Genomic DNA, 21,203 nt, shown 5'->3' with positions numbered 1-21,203 from the left:
AAAATGTTCTAGAGATCTCCTGCACAAAGATACGATTACAGTGACTGTACACTTAAAACGGTCATGCTGGGATTTTTTTTTTTTTCCTGCCATACCTTAAATAACAAACGTAAGAAAGGATGAAGCAGAAGGCAGGCTCCTGCACATCAGAATTACTGGCTTAACCTGGCCTCTCCTTTTCCCAGGGACTCGGCTCCAAGAACCGGAAAAGGATGGGCGGGCGCTCCTCGCCGCCTCTGCGCGCCAGGCGTCGCCCTCGCCCGCCCCGCCTCCCGCCCCGCCCACCTCCCCGTCTCCTCCAATAGCTGTCCAGGTCCCGCCCCTTGACCCGAGCCTCTTTCCTGCATCCGGGATTCGCTGTGGCCCCGTGCAAGGCCTGCCGCAGGCATGGAGGTCCGAGGCGAGTCCCCCGCCAACCCGAGCTGTTCGTCGTCCACCCGGGACTGCTCAGGAGTCTCCGTGTCCAAGGAGCTGCTGACGGCAGGGAGCTACGGCCGCGGAGGTGACAGACGTGGGGCGCGCACGTGGGGCGGAGGGCGCGCCGCCCGGGGACCAGGGGTTCCCTGTCAGGCCCTGCACCCCGGGTTCCCTGTCGGGGAGCCCTGAAGACGGCTGCAGGCAGCCGGGGACCGGGGGCTGGGGCTGGGCTGCTCCAGCGCGAGGCTCTTACGTTCCACGAGGCGGTGCGCGCCGTCTGTGGCGCGCGCCGCAGCCGGGCACCTGCCCTGCCCTGGCCTGGCAGCTCAGGGCGAGAGCGGCCCTTGGGGGCAGCCGTCGGGGTCGGAGCTGTTCGCTGCCCTCCGGCTGCTCCTCACGCACGTAGACCACCCCCTGGTGCAGTCTGGGAAGTCCGCACAGGATATAGAATTAAATGCATGGGTTTGGGTCACAGCTCCAGATAGGGGCTCCCGGGAGCGTTACTGCCGTTCTCCAAGCCTCGGTTTTCACATTTGGAAACTAGAGGTGGGAGCACTTAGGGAATTACCGTGAGGAAGAAGAGGAGAATGCTGGGAGTATTCTTAGTAAGTATTAGCTTGAAGAAGCTTCTCAGATCTCAGCATCTGACCGAGTTATATTAATAATGACCGCCAAAGCTTAGGTAGTGCTTCTTGTGCCCCAGGAAGTAACACATTTAATCCCCACAACAGCCTGTGCAGAAGGCGTCGCTCTGTTATCTGCTTTATAGATCAGAAAGCTGAAGCATGGGATATCCTGCCCGGAAGCGGCTTTTCCGAGATCCTGTGCCTAGAAAGCGGCTGGGCCGAGATCTGAACCTAAGCAGTCTCTTACTGCTAGTGCAATTGCTGGGCCTTAAGGAGTTAGCATCCTAGGATGTTTGTCCACCTGTGCTTTGAAGAGAAATAGGATTGTGTACCAAGCCTTGAATTTTCAAAGTCCTGTTCTTGGAACTGGAACGGGCCTGGAGACGGGCTGATTTGAGGAAAAACCAGGAAGGTGCTGAAAAGGTAGAGTGGGAGACAGAATTTGCCCAAAGGGCCGCTTTGGGTAGGTTGGACATCTTTACCAAAGTGGAAGTAATAGGCAACACATGTTTTACAAATGAAACAAATACTGAAAGAGGTTAGGTAGTTTGCCCAACGTTACCCAGCTAGTTACCATTTCTGCCTTTATTTAGCCATTACACTCTGGGTGCTGCTTGCTCATTCTGTCATTGCAGTCCCACATTGGTCTACTGATAAGTTTCTGGTGCAAAAACGTGGAGTTTAGCATGATTTATTACTCAGCACCAGTGGTATAGAGTGAATGAGGCAGGCTGAAGAAAGGCGAGGTGATTGTCCATTAAGAACTACACTAACATCTTGTGAACTGCCAAGACTTAAGACAGGTCATGGAAAGTTTGCTCACGGACCCCCATTTTTTTTAAAGATTTATTTATTTGAAAGATTTATTTATTTGAAAGATTTATTTATTTGAAAGGGGAGTTACAGAGAGGGAAAGGCAGAGAGAGAGAAGTCGTCCATCCTCTGGTTCACTCCCCAGACGGCCGCAATGGCCAGCGCTGGAGCAGACTGAAACCAGAAGCTTCATCCAGGTCTCCCACATGGGTACAGGGGTGCAAGCACTTGGGCCATCTTCCATTGCTTTCCCAGGTGCCTTAGCAGGGAGCTGGATCAGAAGTGGAGCAGCCGGGACTTGAACCAGTGCTGATAATGGGATGAGGCAGCTTTACCCGCTTTGCCACAGCACTGGCCTCCCAATTTTTCTTTCTTTTTTTTTTTTAAATGCTGAATAAATTAATCATATGTCTTTTCAGGTATATGGGATAGATTGCTCATCAACTCCAAGCCTAATCCCAGAAAGACGTCCACTCTTCAAACAGTTCGGATAGAGAGGAGTCCCTGTAAGTATCACTTTCCTCTCAGACTCTCATGCTAATTTTTGTTTAATTAGGTTGTTACTTGATACAGCAATCTCTACCTTTGTGGCAGGGAATTGAAGCGCAGGGAGCCCAGCAGAGAGAGCATTACTTGGGGTTTTCATTGTAGAGTTAGTGCATGTCTAAAGTACGTGTCTAAGTCTCTTTCTTTGTTGCTACTAGCACACTACCACAGACTGGGTTTGTTATAAAGAAAAGAGGGTTTTTGGGGCCGGTGCTATGGCACAGTAGGTAAAACCACTGCCTATAGTGCTGGTATCCCATATGGGCACCAGTTCAAGTCCTGGCTACTCCCCTTCCACTCCAGCTCTCTGCTATGGCCTGGGAAAGCTGTGGCAGATGGCCCAAGTCTTTGGGCCCCTGCACCCATGTGGGAGACCCGGAGAATCTCTTAGCTTCGAATCGGCACAGCTACAGCTGTTGCAGCCAAATGGGGAGTGAACTAGCAGATGGAAGACTTCTCTCTCTCTCTCTCTGCCTCTCCTCTCTCTCTCTGTAACTCTGACTCACAAATAAATAAATCTTTTTTTAAAAAAAGGAAAAAAAAGAGGTTTTTTATCTCAAGTTCTAGAAGTCTAAGAGTATGGTGCTGGCATTCTCTTGGCATTTGGTGAGGGTCTTCTGGGCCTTAATACAATGAGACTTTGCCAGGGATTCCTATACAGACTAAATTCTTTAGTCCATTAATCAGTGAGTAGATTAATCCATTCATGAGGACAGGGCCCCGATCACCTCTTCAAGGTCCCACCTAGCCCTTCCTTGTAACATGTCATAAAGGAGGTTAAATTTCAGCATGAGTTTTGGAAGGGGCAAACTGAAGATGTGAGCAAATATAGAATTTCTAACTATTCTTCTGCATTTAGTGTTAATTTTGGGGCCCGTGCTGGGCTCAGCAGGTTAAACCTTTGCCTTCAATGCTGGCATCCCGTATGAATGTCAGTTCAAGTCCCAGCTGCTCCATATCTGATACAAATCCCTGCTCATGCACCTGGGAAAGCAGCAGAAGATGGCCCAAGTACTTGGGCTCCCATCGCCCACATGGGAGACCTGGGTGAAGTTCCTGGCTTCAGCCTGGCCCAGCTTCTGCCATTGCAGGTATTTGGGAAGTGAACCAGCAAATAGAAGATCTCTCTCCCTCTCTCCTCTCTGTAAATCTGCCTTTCAAACAAATAAGTAAATCTTTTTTTCTTAAATGGTAGCTTTTTCATGAAAAATTACTTGTCGGATGAATTTTTGTATCAAGAATAGTAAGTGTTAATCTCCTTAAGAAAGTTTTTATAAGTTACTATAACTCAAACTTAATATACATATGTGGAAAAATACCACATCCCATTGAGTTATTCACAATTACTTAAATGATCAATGTTACTTGTAACGTGATGTAATAGAGACATTTCTTTTCATTAATTTGTAATATTATTGTCCTGAATGCTCAAATCTGTATTCCACATTCAGACTTTGTTCTTACGACATTCGTGTAGTACTTCATTCCTGTATAATTTACTCTTTTTTTTTTGAAATATTTATTTGTTTTATGTATTTGGAAGGCAGAGTTACAGAGAAGCAGAGAGAGAGAGAGAGAGAGAGACAGAGAGAGTTTCACATCTGCTGGTTCATTCCCCAAGTGGCTGCAATGGCTGGAGCTGGGTTGATTCAAAGCCAGGAGCCAGAAGCTTCAGGGTCTTCCATGTGGGTGCAGGGGTCCAAGGACTTAGGCCATCTTCTACTGCTTTCCTAGGCCATAGCAGAGAGCTGGATCAGAAGTGGAACAGCCGGGTCTTGAACTGGTGCATGTATGGTGTGCCAGCACTGCAGGCGTCAGCTTTGCCTGCTGTGCCATAGCACCGGCCGTAATTTACTCTTCGTGTAACAAAAAGAATAGACAAGAATTTAATGAGGTGATCACATCTGTAAACTAAGAAATCACAGGTACTCTGAAATGAGAACTTGACCATAGCGTGCACTAAGTCTACAATGGCTGAAATGATGCGTAATGACACTCTATTCAGATATAAGGTTGTATAGATGTGGATTTTATTTTGGGAATGGAATTATTGGGTATATGTAAGTCATTTTTTTAATAAAGGAAAAATTACCAAACTTTTCCAAAGTGTATATGCCATTTTTAAAAGAGATTTGTTTATTATTTGAAAGAGTTACAGAGAGATCCTCCATCCAGTGGTTGACTTCCCAATGGCTAGGGCTGAGCCAGGCCAAAGCCAGGATCCTGGAACTCCGTCCAGATCTCCTACATGGATGGCAGGGACCCAAGCACTTGGGCTGCCTTCCACTGCTTTGCCAGGTGCATTAGCAGGGAGCTGGACTAGAAGTGGAGCAGCCAGGACAGAAACTGGCACCCATATGGGCTAATGATGTCACAGGTGGTGGCTTAACTTACTACTCCACAACACTAGCCCCCAGGTTATCTATTGATATCAGTAAGGCATCAAAACCCAGTGTACCCGCACCTGAACCCAAGAATCGCTGTTGCTGTAGCAGTGGTTTAAACACAGGTGCGCATAGCAAGCGGATCTCGTCGCCTTTGGGGGCTGCGGCTGTGCCTCTGGAAGTGAATCTGGAGGTCCTATACTTCCATGGTGGGTCGGAGTGGAAGACCCGTGCAAATATGCTGCTGGTGATGATGAATTCACCAGACTTTGACTAAGAAACAATTTTGCTTTCAGGTGTTTTGTTTTGTTTTTTAAGGTTTATTTATTTATTTTTTTTATTTTTATTTTTTGACAGGCAGAGTGGACAGTGAGAGAGAGAGAGAGGGAGAGAAAGGTCTTCCTTTACCATTGGTTCACCCTCCAGTGGCCGCCATGGCTGGTGCGCTGCGGCTGGCGCGCTGCGGCTGGCGCACCGTGCTGATCCGAAGGCAGGAGCCAGGTGCTTCTCCTGTTCTCCCATGGGGTGCAGGGCCCAAGCACTTGGGCCATCCTCCACTGCACTCCCGGGCCACAGCAGAGAGCTGACCTGGAAGAGGGGCAACTGGGACAGAATCCAGCACCCCGACTGGGACTAGAACCAGTTGTGCCGGCACCGCAAGGCGAAGGATTAGCCTGTTGAGCCACGGCGCCGGCTTCTTAAGGATTATTCATTTGTTTGAAAGGCAGTTATAGAGAGGCAGAGGCAGAATGAAAGAGAGGTCTTCCATCCACTGGTTCACTCCCCAAATGGCCACAGTGGCCAGAGTTGGGCCAATCCAAAGCCAAGAGCCAGGAGCTTCCTCTGGGTCTCCCACATGGATACAGGGGCCCAAGGACATGGCCATCTTCTACTGCTTTCCCAGAAGCATTAGCAGGGAGTTGGATCAGAAGTGGAGCAGCTGGGACTTGACCCGACACCCATGTGGGATGCCAGTGCGCAGGAGGTGGTTTATCTGCTACGCCACAGCACCGGCCCCTGCTTTCAGTTCTGAAAGATGCTTTTTGTTGAATGCTGAGGTCTAGGTTGACATTTTAGTAAATTGTTTTGTTTTTAATTTTAAAATTTGTTTAGTTGAGAGGCAGAGAGACAAAGATCTCCCACCTGCTGGTTCATCCTCCAGATGCCTATGACAGCTGGGGCTGGGCCAGGACAGAGCCAGAAACCTGGTACGCAATCTGGGTTCCCCAGGTGGGTGGCAGGGACCCAAGTGCTTGATCTGTCACCTGCTGCCTCCCAGGATGCATACAATCAGGGGCCGAGCTGAAGCCTGGATCCAGGTATTCAGACACTGGATGTGGATATCCTCAACAGCGTCTTAACCACCAAGCTATACACCTGCTCCTTTTCGGTACTTTATTATTTTTTAAGGATTTATTTATTTATTTGAAAGTCAGAGTTACAGAGAAAGAGAAATCTCCCATCTGCTGGTTCCTTTCCAAATGACAGCAACAGGGCTGGGCCAGTGTGAAGCCAGGAGCTTCTTCTGGGTCTCCCATGTAGGTGGCAGGGGCCCAGACACTTGGGCCATCATCCACTGCTTTTCCCAGGCCATTAGCAGGGAGCTGGAGTGGAAGTGGAGCAGCTGGGACACTTAGCACCCACACGGGACGCCGACATTGCAGGCAGTGACTTTACCTGATAGACCACAACGCTGGCCCCGTTTTCAGTACTTTAAAGATATTTATGTACTTTCCCTTGCATTTTTTTTTTTTTGACAGACAGAGTTAGTGAGAGAGAGAGACAAAGAGAAAGGTCTTCCTTCTGTTGGTTCACCCCCCAAGCGGTTGCTACGGCCAGCGCCCTGCGCCGATCCGAAGCCAGGAGCCAGGTGCTTCCTTCTGGTCTTCCATGTGGGTTCAGGGCCCCAGGACCTGGGCCATCCTCCAATGTCTTCCCGGGCCACAGCAGAGAGCTACACTGGAAGAGGAGCAACAGGGACAGAACCGGTGCCCCAACCGGGACTAGAACCCAGGGTGCCGGCGCCACAGGCGGAGGATTACCCTAGTGAGCCATGGCACTGGCATTTCCCTTGCATTTTTAAAGTTATTTGAGAATCAGAAAAAGAGAGAGGGAGAAGCAGTAACAGAAATAGAATTCCCATCTGATTTGCTCCTCAAATGCCTATAACTGGGACTGGGCTGGGACCAAGTTGGGAGCCAAGAACTCAATCCAGGTCTCCCATGGGGTGACAGGAACCCAACTACTAGAGCATCAGTGCTGCTTCCCAGAGTTCACATTGGCAGGAAGCTGGAGTCAAGAGCTGGAGCCCAGTATGAAACCCAGGTATTCCAACGTGGATGATGTTCTGTCATCTCTCCCTCTCTCTCTCTCTCTTTTTTTAAGAATTATATTTTATTTGAAAGGTAAAGTTAGGAAGAGAGGAGAAATACACAGAGAGAGATCTGGCCTCCACTGGTTCACTCCCCAAATGGCTGCAATGGCCTGGGCTGGGCCAGGCTGAAGCGAGGAGCTCAGACCTTTTTCCGAGTCTCCCATGTGGGTGCAGGGGCCAAAGCACTTGGGCCATCTTCTGCTGCTTTCCCAGGCACATTAGCAGGGAGCTAGTTTGAAAGTTGAACAGTCAGGTCTTGAACTGGCACCCATATGAGATGCTGGCATTGCAGGTGGAGGCTTAACCTGCTATGCCACAGTGCTGGCTCCCCCATACCCATCATCTCAAATGCTGGGCTAAGTGCCTACACCCTTCATTGTCATTCTGTGTTATGAATATAATACTGTCTTCTCTGGCTCCTTTTAAGATTTTTCCTAATCACTGGTTCTCATCAGTGATATTCCCCGTACTTTTCATTGTGATTCTTGAGCTTTGGGTTGGTTGAACTAACTGGATCCATGAGTTTATGGTTTTTATCAGATTTGGGAAATGGTCAGTCATTTTTCCTTCAGGTAGTTTTTTCTCTCCCTCCTCTGACCTTTCATGTAGGGATTCTAGATGATACCTGGTCTTTGCCAGGTGATGATGTCCTTCAGTTCCCTTGTAATTTTGGTGTTTTTTTTTTTTTTAAGAGATTAATTAATTAATTAATTAATTTGAAAGGCAGAGCTACAATGAGACAGAGGCAGAGAGAGAGAGAGAGAAGTCTTCCATCCCCTGGTTCACCCCACAAATGGCTGCAACAGTCAGAGGTGCGCTGATCTGAAGCCAGGAGCCTGGAGCTTCTTCCAGGTCTCCCATGTGGGTGCATAGGCCCAAGGACTTGGGCTATCTTCTACTGCTTTTCCAGGCCACAGCAGAGAGTTGGATCAGAAGTGGAGCAGGCAGGATTCGAACTAGTGCCCATATGGGATGCTGACACTGTAGGCAGCCCTTGAGTCTTTTTTTTTTTGACAGGCAGAGTGGACAGTGAGAGAGAGAGAGAGAGAGAAAGGTCTTCCTTTGCCATTGGTTCACCCTCCAATGGCCGCCGCGGTTGGCGCGCTGCAGCCAGCGCACCGCACTGATCCAAAGCCAGGAGCCAGGTGCTTCTCCTGGTCTCCCATGCGGGTGCAGGGCCCAAGGACTTGGGCCATCCTCCACTGCCTTCCCGGGCCACAGCAGAGAGCTGGCCTGGAAGAGGGGCCACCGGGACAGAATCTGGCGCCTCGACCGGGACTAGAACCCGGTGTGCCGGCGCCGCAAGGCGGAGGATTAGCCTAGTGAGCCGCGGCACCAGCCCCTGAGTCTTATTTTTAATAGCTGTTTTTTTTTTTTTTTTTTTTTTTGACAGGCAGAGTGGACAGTGAGAGAGAGAGAGAGACAGAGAGAAAGGTCTTCCTTTGCCGTTGGTTCACCCTCTAATGGCCGCCGCGGTAGCGCGCTGCGGCCGGCGCACCGCACTGATCCGATGGCAGGAGCCAGGTGCTTATCCTGGTCTCCCATGGGGTGCAGAGCCCAAACACTTGGGCCATCCTCCACTGCGCTCCCTGGCCACAGCAGAGAGCTGGCCTGGAAGAGGGGCAACCGGGACAGGATCGGTGCCCCGACCGGGACTAGAACCCGGTGTGCCGGCGCCGCAAGGTGGAGGATTAGCCTGTTGAGCCACGGCGCCGGCCTTTAATAGCTGTTTTAACACTCTTATTGCTGATTCTATCATCTTGTCATTTCTGGGTCTTTTTCTATTTTTTCCCTACTCCTTATGGATTATATTTCCTGTTTATTTGTGTGTTTGGTAATTTTTTATTGGATACTGGACTTTGCAATTTTTATTTTTTAAAAATATTTATTCATTTATTTGAAAGGCAGAGTTACAGAGAGGCAGAGGCAGATGCAAAGAGAGAGAGGTCTTCCATCTTCTGGTTCACTCCCCAGATGGCTGCAATGGCCGGAGCTGTGCCAGTCTGAAGCCAGGAACCAGGAGCTCCCTCCTGGTCTCCCACTTGGGTGCAGGGGCCCAAGGACTTGGGCCATCTTCTTCTGCTTTCCCAGGACATAGCAGAGAGTTGGTTCGGAAGTAGAGCAGCCAGGGCTCAAACCGGAGCCCATATGGGATGCCAGAACTGCAGTGGCGGCTTTACTCACTATGCCATAGTGCCGGCCCCTGTTTTGTTTTTTTTTTTTTTTTTCCAATATGTATTTATTTGAAAGGCAGACTGACAGAGAGGCAGAGGCAGAGAGAGAGAGATTGAGATCTTCCATCTGCTGGTTCACTCCCCAAATAGCTGCAACAGCTGGAGCTGGGCTAATCTGAAGCCAGGAGCCAGGAGCCAGGAGCTTCTTTTGGGTCTCCCACATGCGTACAGGGGCCCAAGGACTTGGACTATCTTCCGCTGTTTCCCAGGTACATTGGTGGGGAGCTGGATCAGAAGTAGAGCAGCCAGGACTTGAACCATCACCCGTATGGGATGCCAACACGGTTTTAAAGGAGATTTGAAAATCAGAGAGAGGGAGAGACAGATCTTCCATTCACTGTTTGACTCCCCAGGTGCTTCTGCTGGTCTCCCATGCCGGTGCAGGGCCCAAGCACTTGGGCCATCCTCCACTGCCTTCCCGGGCCATAGCAGAGAGCTGGCCTGGAAGAGGGGCAACAGGGACAGAATCCGGTGCCCTGACTGGGACTAGAACCCGGTGTGCCAGCGCCGCAAGGTGGAGGATTAGCCTGTTAAGCCACGGCGCCGGCCTTCAGTGGTAATAGTTTTAAGTGCACAGTAATTTCTCGTGGACCCTAAGGGCAATGAGTGGTGACTTTTATTTACTCGCTGTTGTGTCCCAGGCGTGGTGTGGAGTGTTCCTGTGTCGTGATCTCACAGCGCCCTCCCTCCCAGCAGCTCTAATTCAAGCAAATACCGTTTAGTTGGCCTTGACCATCACTTTCTATTCTTCTCCAGGGCTCTGCACATTTGGTCATTTGTTTCGTGGCCATAGTAGTGACATCACATTTTTCTTTTTAAGATTTATTTATTTATTTGCAAATCAGTTACATAGAGAGGGAGAGACAGAAAGAGAGAGAGAGAGAGAGAGAGAGAGAATCTTCCATCTGCTGGTTCACTCCCCAGCGACCACAATGGCCAGGGCTGTGCTAGGTTGAAGCCAGGAGCCAGGAGCTTCTTCTGGGTCTCCCATGTGGGGGCAGGGGCCTAAGCACTTGGGCCATCTTCTACTGCTTTCCCAGGCCATTATCAGGGACTTGGATTAGAAGTGCAGCAGCCAGAACATAAAACTGGCACCCAAATGGGATGCCAGTGTTGCAGGTAGCAGCTTTACCTGCTATGCCACAATGCTGGCCCAACATGTTTCTTTTTTTATTTTTTAATTTTTATTTATTTTATTTTATTTTTTTAATTTATTTGACAGGTAGAGTTAGAGAGAAAGGTCTCCCCTTCGTTGGTTCACTCCCCAAATGGCCGCCATGGCCGGCACTGCGCTGATCCGAAGCCAGGAGCCAGGTGCTTCTTCCTGTTCTCCCCTGCAGGTGAGACTTGGGCCATCCTCCACTGCCCTCCTCGGCCACAGCAGAGAGCTGGACTGGAAGAGGAGCAGCCGGTACTAGAACCCGGTGCCCATATGGGATGCTGGTGCCACAGGCGGAGGATTAACCTAGTGCGCCATGGCACCGGCACTGGCCCACATGTTTCAAGAGCTCAGTGTGGGCATAGTTATGTGCTGGGCCTCTTTTATGAGAGAAATTAAATATTACTTGTTTGTTGACTCCTTTGTCCTTAGCAAAGTGCTTGGCAGTTCTCAGCCCTCTTTATAGAAGAATAAACTGAGGTATACAGTTGTAAAATTAAGTGTCGTAGTAGGCATTCTCTTAGTTGCAAATGACTGAAATTCAGCTTGGATTGCATGATACAGAAACAAATTATGTCATCGCATTTTATTTGGGGAAAAAAATCCACAGGGGCAGTGATTTCAGAATCTGGATCCAGGTGCTCAAATGTCCTCAGAGATTTGCTGCCTTGGACCTATTAGCTCTGCTTTCCTCAGTGTTGGCTTATCTAGAGCAGAACAAGATTTTTCTGGTTGGCAGGTGGGCTGGTTATCAGCAGCTCCAGGACTGTGCCCAGTCACTGATCAGAAAGAACAGCTGCTGGGTCCCACAGTGTTGTGTGGCAGAGTAAGCTGCTGATAGTGATGATACCTACATCCTGAATCTGGGTGCCGGTTCAAGTCCCGACCACTCTGCTTCCTATGCAGCTTCCTGTCAGTGCACATGGTAAGGTGGTGGGAGATGGCCCAAGTACTCCACATGGGAGACTCGGATAGAGTTCCTGGCCCAGACCTGGGCTGCTGCAGCCATCTGGGGAGTGCACTAGCAGATAGAAAGATGTCTCTCTCTCTCTCTGTAACTCTGCCTTTCAAATAAATAAATAAATCTCTTTTTTGTTTTTGTTTTTTTTTTTTATTAAAAAACGAGAAGTCATGTTATCAGAAGAAGGGGACAGATGGGGCCAGGCAGAAACAGCCACTACTTCATTAACTGAGCAGTGGTCATTCACACGGTAAGAAAGTGGAATTGGGATTTTGTTAGTGCTCCATTCTCACCAGAAGGCCCCAGAGCTGGTGTACTTATCTGTTAAGTCATGCTGCCTCCTGATTCTGTACATACTTCATGATTGCCAGCCTTCTAGGTGTGTGTAATTTATGAGAAACAAAAGAACAGTGGAGAAATAATTACACAATTTTATAGTCCTATTGCTTTGAGAGGAGAGAGAGACAAGGAGGGAGGGAGGGAGAGGTCTTCCATCTGCTGGTTCACTCCCCAAATGGCCACAGTGGCTGGAGCTGGAGCTGGGCCTATCCACAGCTGGGAGCCAGGAGCTTCTTCCAGGTCTCCAGGTCTCCCACACAAGTGCAGGGGCCCAAGCACTTGGGCCATCTTCTAGTGCTTTCCCAGGCTATAGCAAAGAGCTGGATTGAAAATGGAGCAGCCAGGATTTGAACTGGTGCCCATATGGGATGCTGGCACTGCAGGTGGTGGCTTTACCCACTATTGCCACAGTGCTGGCCACCTTTTTTTTTTTTTTTTTAAGATTTGTTAAATAGGCTGGCGCCGTGGCTCAATAGGCTAATCCTCTGCCCTGCGGCGCCAGCACCCCGGGTTCTAGTCCCGGTTGGGGCACCGGATTCTGTCCCAGTTGCCCCTCTTCCAGTCCAGCTCTCTGCTGTGGCCCGGGAAGGCAGTGGAGGATGGCCCAGGTCCTTGGGCCCTGCACCCACACGGGAGACCAGGAGAAGCACCTGGCTCCTGGCTTCGGATCAGCGCAGCGCACCGGCCGCGGTGGCCATTGGAGGGTGAACCAACGGCAAAGGAGGACCTTTCTCTCTGTCTCTCTCACTGTCCACTCTGCCTGTCCAAAAAAAAAAAAAAAAAAAAAAATTGTTAAATATTTGAGAGGCAGAGTGACTGAGAGGGAGAAACTGAGAGAGAGAGATCTTCCACCTGCTGGTTTACTCCCTAAATGGCTGGGTCAGTCGGGGCTAGGCCAGGCCAAAGACTGGATAGGAACTCCATCTGGGTCTCCCACTTGGATAGCAGGGGTCCAAGCACGTGGGTTATCCTCTGCTGCCTTCCCAGGCACATTAGCAGGGAACTGGATAGGAAGTAGAGCAGCTAGGACTTGAATCCATGTTCCATTATGAGATGGTGATGTTGCAGGTGGCAGCTTAACCCACTGTGCCTGCCACAATGCTGCTCCCAAAGATGGAGATTTTCAAAATGGAAGAAACTTGAAAGATTGATTATTTTTATTAACTATTCAGTTGAAAACTTTTCCAGAAAATCCTGCATTTTAGAATTTAATAACATATGGCCGGCGCAGCGGCTCACTAGGCTAATCCTCCGCCTGCAGCACCGACACTCCAGGTTCTAGTCCCAGCTGGGGTGCCAGATTCTGTCCCGGTTACTCCTCTTCCAGTCCAGCTCTCTGCTGTGGCCCAGGAGGGCAGTGGAGGATGGCCCAAGTGCTTGGGCCCTGCACCTGCATGGGAGACCAGGAGGAAGCATCTGGCTCCTGGCTTCGGATTGACGCAGCGCTGGCTTAGCGGCCATTTGGGGAGTGAACCAACAGAAGGAAGACCTTTCTCTGTTTCTCTAACTCTGCCTGTCAAAAATAATAATAATAATAATTTAATAACATAAGCATTGCTATATTCTATTTTCTAACATAAGCATTGCTATATTACATTTTCTTCCCATAGTATTGGAGCAAGTCCAGAGCTTTCTCCCGCAGATGGCCCAGGCAAATGAAAAGCTAAGAAAAGAAATGGCAGCTGCACCACCTGGTCGTTTCAACATTGAAAATATTGATGGGACTCTGGGAAAAGTTATACAAATGGTAACTATGTGTCATTTTCATCTCCTACAGGAAAACCAGTGTGCTGGTCTCCTAAAAATAAGAGAGCGCTTTCCCATTTTATTTCCAAGTGTTGGTTTTCTTTTTGTTAGAGTCTGAAATCCTCCATCTGCTAGTTCACTCCCCAAATGGCCACAGTGTCTGGGGCTGGGCCAGGCAGGCACGGGGAACCTGAAACTCTGTTCAGGTCTCCCAGTTTGGTTGAGGGGCCCAAGCACTTGAGCCATCTTCTGCTACTTTCCCAGGTGCATTAATAGGGAGCTGGATCGGAAGTGGAGCAGCTGGGACTGGAATCAGCACCCATATGCGCTACAATGCTGGCCCCATGTTGTTATCATTTTAACTTCAGAGGCAGAGGGATGAGGAAGGATAAGGGGGACAGGACAGAGGGCTTCCTTCTCCTAGTTCATTCCCTGAATACCCACAACAGCCAGGACTGGGCCATGCCGGAGCCAGGAACTCATTCCAGGTCTCCCATTTGAGTGGCAGAGACCCAACTACTTAAGTTACCACCTGCTGCTTCCCAGGGTTTGTATTAGAAAACTGGAATGGTGGACTGGAGCCAGGTCCAAAGCCAGGTACCCTGAAATGGAACGCAGGCGTCTCAGACCCTGGTGAAGCCAAGTGCTCACGCCACATTTCTTATCGTGAAGCACTGATTTACTAAATGTCCTAACTGAATTTAGTTATTTTTTTAACAAAAAGAGATGATCATAGTCTGATTGATTGTACAAAAACGATGTGTCTAAGGGAACAATAAACCATGTGTTAAAATTTTCTCTCAGTTTTTACTGATCTCTTCTTTTTACACTGGAATTCCTTTTTTTTTTTTTTTTTTTTTTTTAAGATTTTATTTATTTGAGAGGCAGAGTTACAGAAAGAGAGAGGGAGAGACAGAGAGAAAGGTCTTCCACCTGCTGGTTCACTCCCCAAACGGAAGGAGTTGAGCCAGGCCAAAGCCAGGAGCCAGGAGCTTCTGGATCTTCCACGCAGGTGCTGGGGCTCAAGCACTTGGGCCATCTTCCACTTCAAAAAGTTAATGGAAAATACATACTATAAAAAAAACTGGCCGGCGCCGTGGCTTAACAGGCTAATCCTCCGCCTTGCGGCGCCTGCACACCGGGTTCTAGTCCCGGTTGGGTCGCCGGATTCTATCCCGGTTGCCCCTCTTCCAGGCCAGCTCTCTGCTATGGCCCGGGAAGGCAGTGGAGGATGGCCCAAGTCCTTGGGCCCTGCACCCACATGGAAGACCGGGAGAAGTGCCTGGCTCCTGGCTTCGGATCAGCACGATGCGCTAGCCGCAGCGGCCATTGGAGGGTGAACCAACAGCAAAAAGGAAGACCTTTCTCTCTCTCTCTCTCTCACTATCCACTCTGCCTGTCCAAAAAAAAAAAAAACTATGCATGGATTTCTTTTTTTTTTTTTTTTTTGCACCAAAATAAACTTCTCTTTTAATTCCATTTTCCACAAACTTTTGAAGTACCCTCATGGATGTATTTGCTCCTTGTCTCTCTCCTGCAGATCAGGGGCCGGCAGACACTTGGTGTGCGAGGTCGGGTGTGGGCTGTCTCTGTCGTGGCTACACAGTCCTGCTGCTGAGACATGGGTGCAGCCGTCCATGCTACATGAGTGAATATGCACAGCTTGGGGAGTTTGAAATTTGAATTTAATGAGCTTTCATGTTTCACAAAATAGTATTCCTACCCTCCCTCCCCCACTTAAAAATAAAAGCCATTGTTTGTTTAGGACCTGAACAAAAGCAGGCAGGGGGCAGAGTTTGGCCTGCAGGTCGGAATTTGCTGGCCTCTGTCCAGAAACATACATTTCACGACAGGAAGGGTTCTGTTTTAATTTTGTTGTTGAGTCCTGAGCACTTAGCGCGGTGCCTGACGCCCATTCACGTTAGTTGGATGAATGTTGTTGAATATTTGAATGTGTTCAGGGGATATCAAGTCTTGCTGTGGGAGCCTTGTTTTTAGACTTGCAGTGAGTGCTAGTCGTCGTCACAGACCCTGGCAGTAAAAGCAGAGTCGAGGTGTTGAAGTAAAAACCTTCCTGGCCCTGGAGCCAGTGTTGTGGCGCAGTGGGTTCAGCTGCCGCTTCTGACGCCGGCATCCCATATCAGGGTGCCACTTCTGGCCCAGCTCCCTGCTGATGCTCCTGGGAAGCACCGAATGATGGCCCATGTGTTTGAGTCCCTGCCACTCACACTGGACACCCAGGTGGAGTTTCTGGCTCCCAGCTTCAGCCTGACTCAGCCGCAGCTGTTGAGGCCATTTGGGGAGTGAATCAGCAGATGGAAGATCTTTCTCCCTCTGTCACTTTGCCTTTCAATTAAATTATTATTATTTTTTTTTTGACAGAGTGGGTAGTGAGAGAGAGAGACAGAGAGAAAGCTCTTCCTTTTTGCCGTTGGTTCACCCTCCAATGGCCGCTGCGGTCGGCGCGTTGTGCTGATCCGAAGCCAGGAGCCAGGTGCTTCTCCTGGTCTCCCATGTGGGTGCAGGGCCCAAGGACCTGGGCCATCCTCCACTGCACTCCCGGGCCACAGCAGAGAGCTGGCCTGGAAGAGGGGCAACCGGGACAGAATCCGGCGCCCCAACCGAGACTAGAACCTGGTGTGCCAGCGCCGCAAGGCGGAGGATTAGCCTGTTAAGCCACGGCGCCGGCCCAATTAAATTAAATCTTTAAAGATAGTGTCTTGGTATCCAGCATTGTGGCCTGGCAGGTTGAGCCTTCCCTGGGACACTGGCATCCTGTATGGGCACTGGTTTGTGTCTTGACTGCTCCAGCTTCTTGCTAATGGCCAGGGAATGTAGCAGAAAACAGCCTAAATGTTTGGGCCTCTACCATCTACCTAGGAGACCTGGAAGAAGCTCCTGACTTGGGCCTGGCCCAGCCCTGTTCGTTGTGGCCATCTGGGGAACAAACCAGCGGATGGAAGATCTTTCTCTATTTCTGCTTCTTACTCTAACTTTGACTTTCAAATAAATAAACAAATGTTAGAAAAAAAGCATCTTGCTCCTCACACATTAATCTTTATGCTGAATGTGGATTCTCCCAGTGTTGTTTTGTGACAGCTTTTTAGGAACTTCCCTGACACGGCTTCTCGCCTGGCACTTTTTGCAGGATGTGGCCTTGTTTGAGATGAATCCGTTGGATTCGAAGGAAGAGGACCATTCGGGAGAGAGTTCGGGCGACAGTTCTGGGGAGAGTTCCTCCTCCGAGGGCGAGGATGACAGCGGGCCTTGTGAAGTCACTGAAGATAACATTAAGCTTCCTAATTCAGCAGATGGAAAAGGCAAGATTGAAGTTTTGGACAGTCCAGCAAGTAAAAAAAAGAAATAGTGAAATAAATGATGGGAAAAGAAACAGCTGATAGAAGCCTGCAACATCTGTGAAAAAGAATGTGGGTCGCCGGCTGGTTTGGATTCCAGATATCTACAGTGCTTGTGCATTTTATTCATATGGACAGAGTTTGCGCCAAGAACAGTTCGTGGGCAGAGAACTCCTTTCTGCAGCGTGGCCTGCGGCCCGGGGAAGTGAAGTGCAGACATAACGTGATCGGTTAGCCCTAGGTTCTTGCCTTATTTGGTCAACGATGTCATCAGTTGGCTGCCTGTGATTGGCCAGAGCTCAGCTGTTTGTCTGAAACCCAGCTCTTAGAAGAATGTAGTCCTAAAGAAGGTGTAGGTGCTGAAGTAGTTGTGGTTTGTCACATAGGGTCTCAAAGAATGGGGACAGCCTCAGGCTGATGGCCTCCTGTGTATTTGATGTCACGTACGTGTACGTGTTACCAAGTATATTTTGCTTCTCAGAGAACTCAAAGCTGACTCTGCAAGAGTTGAAATATAATAGCATTTGGGTTTCTTCCAGTGGTAGACTGATTGTTGATCCTGTCCTAAAGAGACACTGTGTTTAGAAAGCTTAACTGTGTGTGGTGACAAGTGCATCTGTTGGCCTCTTTGTTCTTCAGCATGGAGTTCAGAAATACCGAAGTTATTTTAAGGTAAAAAAACAAATCACCAGTTTGTTTTTGTTTGAAATTATCCTTTTGGATAAAAGAACCTAGTTTTTTAAGGTTATTATAAAGTCTAATTTATTTGTCACTATCAAAATGAGTTTAGTCAGAGAAGGTTTTTTAAGAGGAAAAATGTTTTCACAAATAAATGAATGACTTATATTTAGCCATCCTCAGACATATCTATCTTCCTTTCAAAAAAACATTCCTTTCTTGTTTGAGCAGGAAAACTGACTCTCTGTGGTGTCATCACAGCGGGTGACACAAAGCTCGGAGAGTTTACTGGCGGGGAAAAGTAGCTTTCTGTGTGTTTGCTTTCCATAAAATAAAGCTTTTTGGCTCAGCTGTTAAAACTGTTCCACACAGTTGCCCACAGTGTGACACCTCTCAAATGTAGAAAATAGAGACACCACAGGGAGAGCAGGAAGGCACAGTACAGGGAAAGGCAGTACTGCTTCCCCCTGCAGAACTCAGAATGGTCCTGGCCAGCATGGTCTGTCTGCCTCCTGGTTGATCTTACTAAAGTTGGGATCTCAGCTGCCATGGGCCTGACTTCTGCCCAGGAAAGAGACCTGAGAATGTCCAGCCGGTCTCTTACTCCGCAGAGCTGGAGGGACTTTGTCTCCCACTGTTTTTGGTTTCCATGGAATCCTGTTCTTTCCCACTCCTCGCATTAGCCGCTGTGTGTTGTAAAAACGCTGAAGCGAACTCTCAAGGCCCTTCATGATCTTTCTTTTTGGAAATTGGAGCCGGCTTTCTGGACCGTGCCTCAGAGCCTCGCTGCAAGTCTGAAGAAACAGGTGGTCTGGAAACAGGACTTCTCAGCTGGGAGGGCGTACTACACTTCCTAGTGCCAAACACACTTGGGATGAGTTGGTGGTGTAACGACATTCCAAGACTGTTCTGTGCTGGATATCACACTACGCTGTGTGAAGAGCTGATTGTCTGTTTCATTACGTAGCGTGCTTCCTGGGGCACACTATGCACTGTATAATGGCAATGAAGGAGTGAGTGAGTATTTGAGGGTATGCAGAACATTTTAGGCCATGGAATACTGCTCCAGGTAGGGGAATATGAAGGTGGGAACTTCACAGAAATACTGAAATACCCAGTAGGAAGAGAGTGACTGATCAGTGAAAGAGACTAGTCTACTGAAAAATAGGTACTTTTATGTCCAACTCTAATTTTTTTTTTTTTAAAGATTTGGATTTTTTTTGACAGAGTTAGTGAGAGAGAGAGACAGAGAGAAAGGTCTTCCCTCAGTTGATTCACCCTCAAATGGCTGCTACAGCCGATCCGAAGCCAGGAGCCAGGTGGTTCCTCCTGGTCTTCCGTGTGGTTGCAGGGCCCAAGCACTTGGGCCATCCTCCACTGCACTCCCAGGCCGCCGCAGAGAGCTGGACTGGAAGAGGGGCAACCGGGACTAGACCCCAGTGCCCATGTGGGATGCCGGTGCTGCAGGTGGAGGATTAACCAAGTGAGCCATAGCGCCAGCCCCAACTCTTTCTCTCTTGCTCTGGCTATCTTAACACAATTAGACTTCCATACAATTAAGGGGGTCAACTAAATTCAGGCTCTAAGAGATACGGGAGAAAAAACGACAAACAAAAATGTAATATGATAAGATTATTTCTAGTGTAAAATGAGTGAATTGCTCATAATGTTAGAATTGGCTAATTATTTCAGACACGATTGAATTCTCTTTTCACACCATGTGTCAAGAAAAGCTACACATCATGAATGATTTGAATGTAAAAATTAAGTTATGAAGGTTCTGTACTAAAATATGGGTTCATATTTAATATAGTTGGGAAAAATTTTTTTTAATTTATAACATTAAAGCTCAGAATCACGAAGGAAAAGAGCAGAAGATACACAAAAATATTAAAAACTAGTGAGTGGAAAGAAATTTAAAAGGAAAGGGGAAAATTATTTGAAATATGATGGATGAGTGTCATTAATACATAATGGACTTACAAATTAAAAATGATTCCTAACTCAGTAGTAAAAAGTGATAGGACATGGAACAGTAATTCACAGAAAAAATAAAGTTCAGCTCCTTTTAGCAGTAAAATGCAGGTGAAATCAAAGTTGAATCCTTTACCTATCAAACTGATAATTGATGACAAGAGCTAGTCCTTGGGAGTCCTCTCTGTGTGTGTTAGTCACAATTCTAAGTGTTTCACGTTGATCAATTACCACCACTCACACAAACTTTTGACGAGTTTTGTATTTTTTGTAAAAAGCTGTCTGGTTTGGAAGCAGTTGGCCCTGCGGTCTGGGAAGTAAACCCCACTGATTTCGGCGGTCTTCCCCTGGCTCATGCAGACTGATGCTTGGGGTGAGCTGGCGGCAGCCATTTGAAACCTGTTCTCTTCTAACATGGAGCGCCGTCTTTCTATGGCTGGTGACAGCTGTAGATGGAGAAATTAGGTGTCATGGTCTTCAAAGGAAAAATTTCATCCCGAATGAATCTCCATCTGCTTCCGTAATATTTTCATTACACATCAAATGTGGTGCCTACTTTGAAACTACCTTGCAGAATATTTGTGTCGTTGTGCCTGTACCCACTGCTGTCTAGGGAAGGCAAGAGAAGAGGCAGAGTCCCATTTTCATTGTTTTTCCCTCCGTGTCTAGCGTAGTGTCTTTCTGTTGCAATATTCAATAAATGGTCATGAATTTGATTGCTTTATTTCTTCTCTTTATGTCAGTAAAATCATTCAACTTAAATATCAGTACACAGTTCTGTTTCAGAATCCTGAAGAAAAAAGACATATATAAGAAGACTTCAAAAAGTTCACAGAAAAATGGAATTAAATGTGTTTTGGTGCAAAAAAATTTTTTTGAAATCCCTGCTTTTTTTTTTTCTTTTTTCTTTTTTAAAGATTCATTTTATTTATTTGAAAGAGTTACATAGAGGCAGAGAGAGAGAGAGGTCTTCCATCTGCCAGTTCACTCCCCAGATGGCCACAATGGCCAGAGCTGGGCCAATCCGGAGCCAGGAGCTTCTTCTGGGTCTCCCACTTTGGTGCAGGCGCCAAAGGACTTGGGCCATCTTCCACTGCTTTCCCAGGTCTGTTAACAGGGAGCTGGATTGCAAGTGGAGCAGCCAGGACTCAAACTGGTTCCCATATGGGATACTGGCACTGCTGCCAGAGATTTTACCCGCTACCACAGTGCCGGCCCCACGTTTCTCTTTTTTTTCATCTTATGCACATCTTCCAGAAACTTCAGAAGTACCCTCATGGATGATTGGTAGATATTTCCCATATGGTAGCGAAGAATCTTACCAGTTAACGGTTGGGAGTGGGCCTGGGACGTGAACCGTCCCAGTGAGGTGTGAGGGAAGGCTGTTAGACTTTGGGGAAGGAAAGTATCTGTCGGGGGCCTGCGCTGTGGCGCAGCAGGTTAGCACCCTGGCCTGACGCACTGGCATCCCATATTGGACAACAGTTCTAATCCCCGGCTGCTCCTCTTCTGATCCAGCTCTCTGCTATGGCCTGGGAAAGCAGTGGAAGATGGCCCAAGTGCTTGGGCCCCTGCACCCACATGGGAGACCGGAAG

At 48.3% G+C, this 21,203-nt stretch overlaps 1 protein-coding gene and 1 non-coding gene across 2 annotated transcripts; both read left to right on the top strand.

Annotated features, from left to right (window-relative positions):
* The first annotated feature begins 353 nt into the window (after nucleotides 1-353).
* NOPCHAP1 (NOP protein chaperone 1) lies at nucleotides 354-20,331 on the top strand. Its single transcript, XM_062202987.1, has 4 exons — nucleotides 354-502; nucleotides 2,276-2,362; nucleotides 13,464-13,600; nucleotides 16,748-20,331. Exons 1-4 carry the CDS (start codon nucleotides 388-390, stop codon nucleotides 16,964-16,966), a joined length of 558 nt encoding a protein of 185 aa, XP_062058971.1. The 5' UTR covers nucleotides 354-387; the 3' UTR covers nucleotides 16,967-20,331.
* On the top strand, nucleotides 4,860-4,990 carry LOC133769258 (small nucleolar RNA SNORA68). The gene has a single exon (XR_009867150.1). It is a non-coding gene; the product is annotated as a small nucleolar RNA SNORA68 (small nucleolar RNA).
* Nucleotides 20,332-21,203: the final 872 nt, after the last annotated feature.

The sequence above is a fragment of the Lepus europaeus genome, chromosome 10 (genome assembly GCF_033115175.1).
Source record: "Lepus europaeus isolate LE1 chromosome 10, mLepTim1.pri, whole genome shotgun sequence".
NCBI lineage: Eukaryota > Metazoa > Chordata > Mammalia > Lagomorpha > Leporidae > Lepus > Lepus europaeus.
Note: the sequence above shows the minus strand (reverse complement) of the source record. Positions and strands in the feature narration are given on the sequence as shown.

Bases quoted from the DNA above. Each gene is read 5' to 3' on its own strand.
- NOPCHAP1 (XM_062202987.1), top strand. From the start codon at position 388: ATGGAGGTCCGAGGCGAGTCCCCCGCCAACCCGAGCTGTTCGTCGTCC. The intron at 2,363-13,463 runs GTAAGTATCACT...TTCTTCCCATAG, and splicing joins TCGGATAGAGAGGAGTCCCT to TATTGGAGCAAGTCCAGAGC. The intron at 13,601-16,747 runs GTAACTATGTGT...CACTTTTTGCAG, and splicing joins TGGGAAAAGTTATACAAATG to GATGTGGCCTTGTTTGAGAT.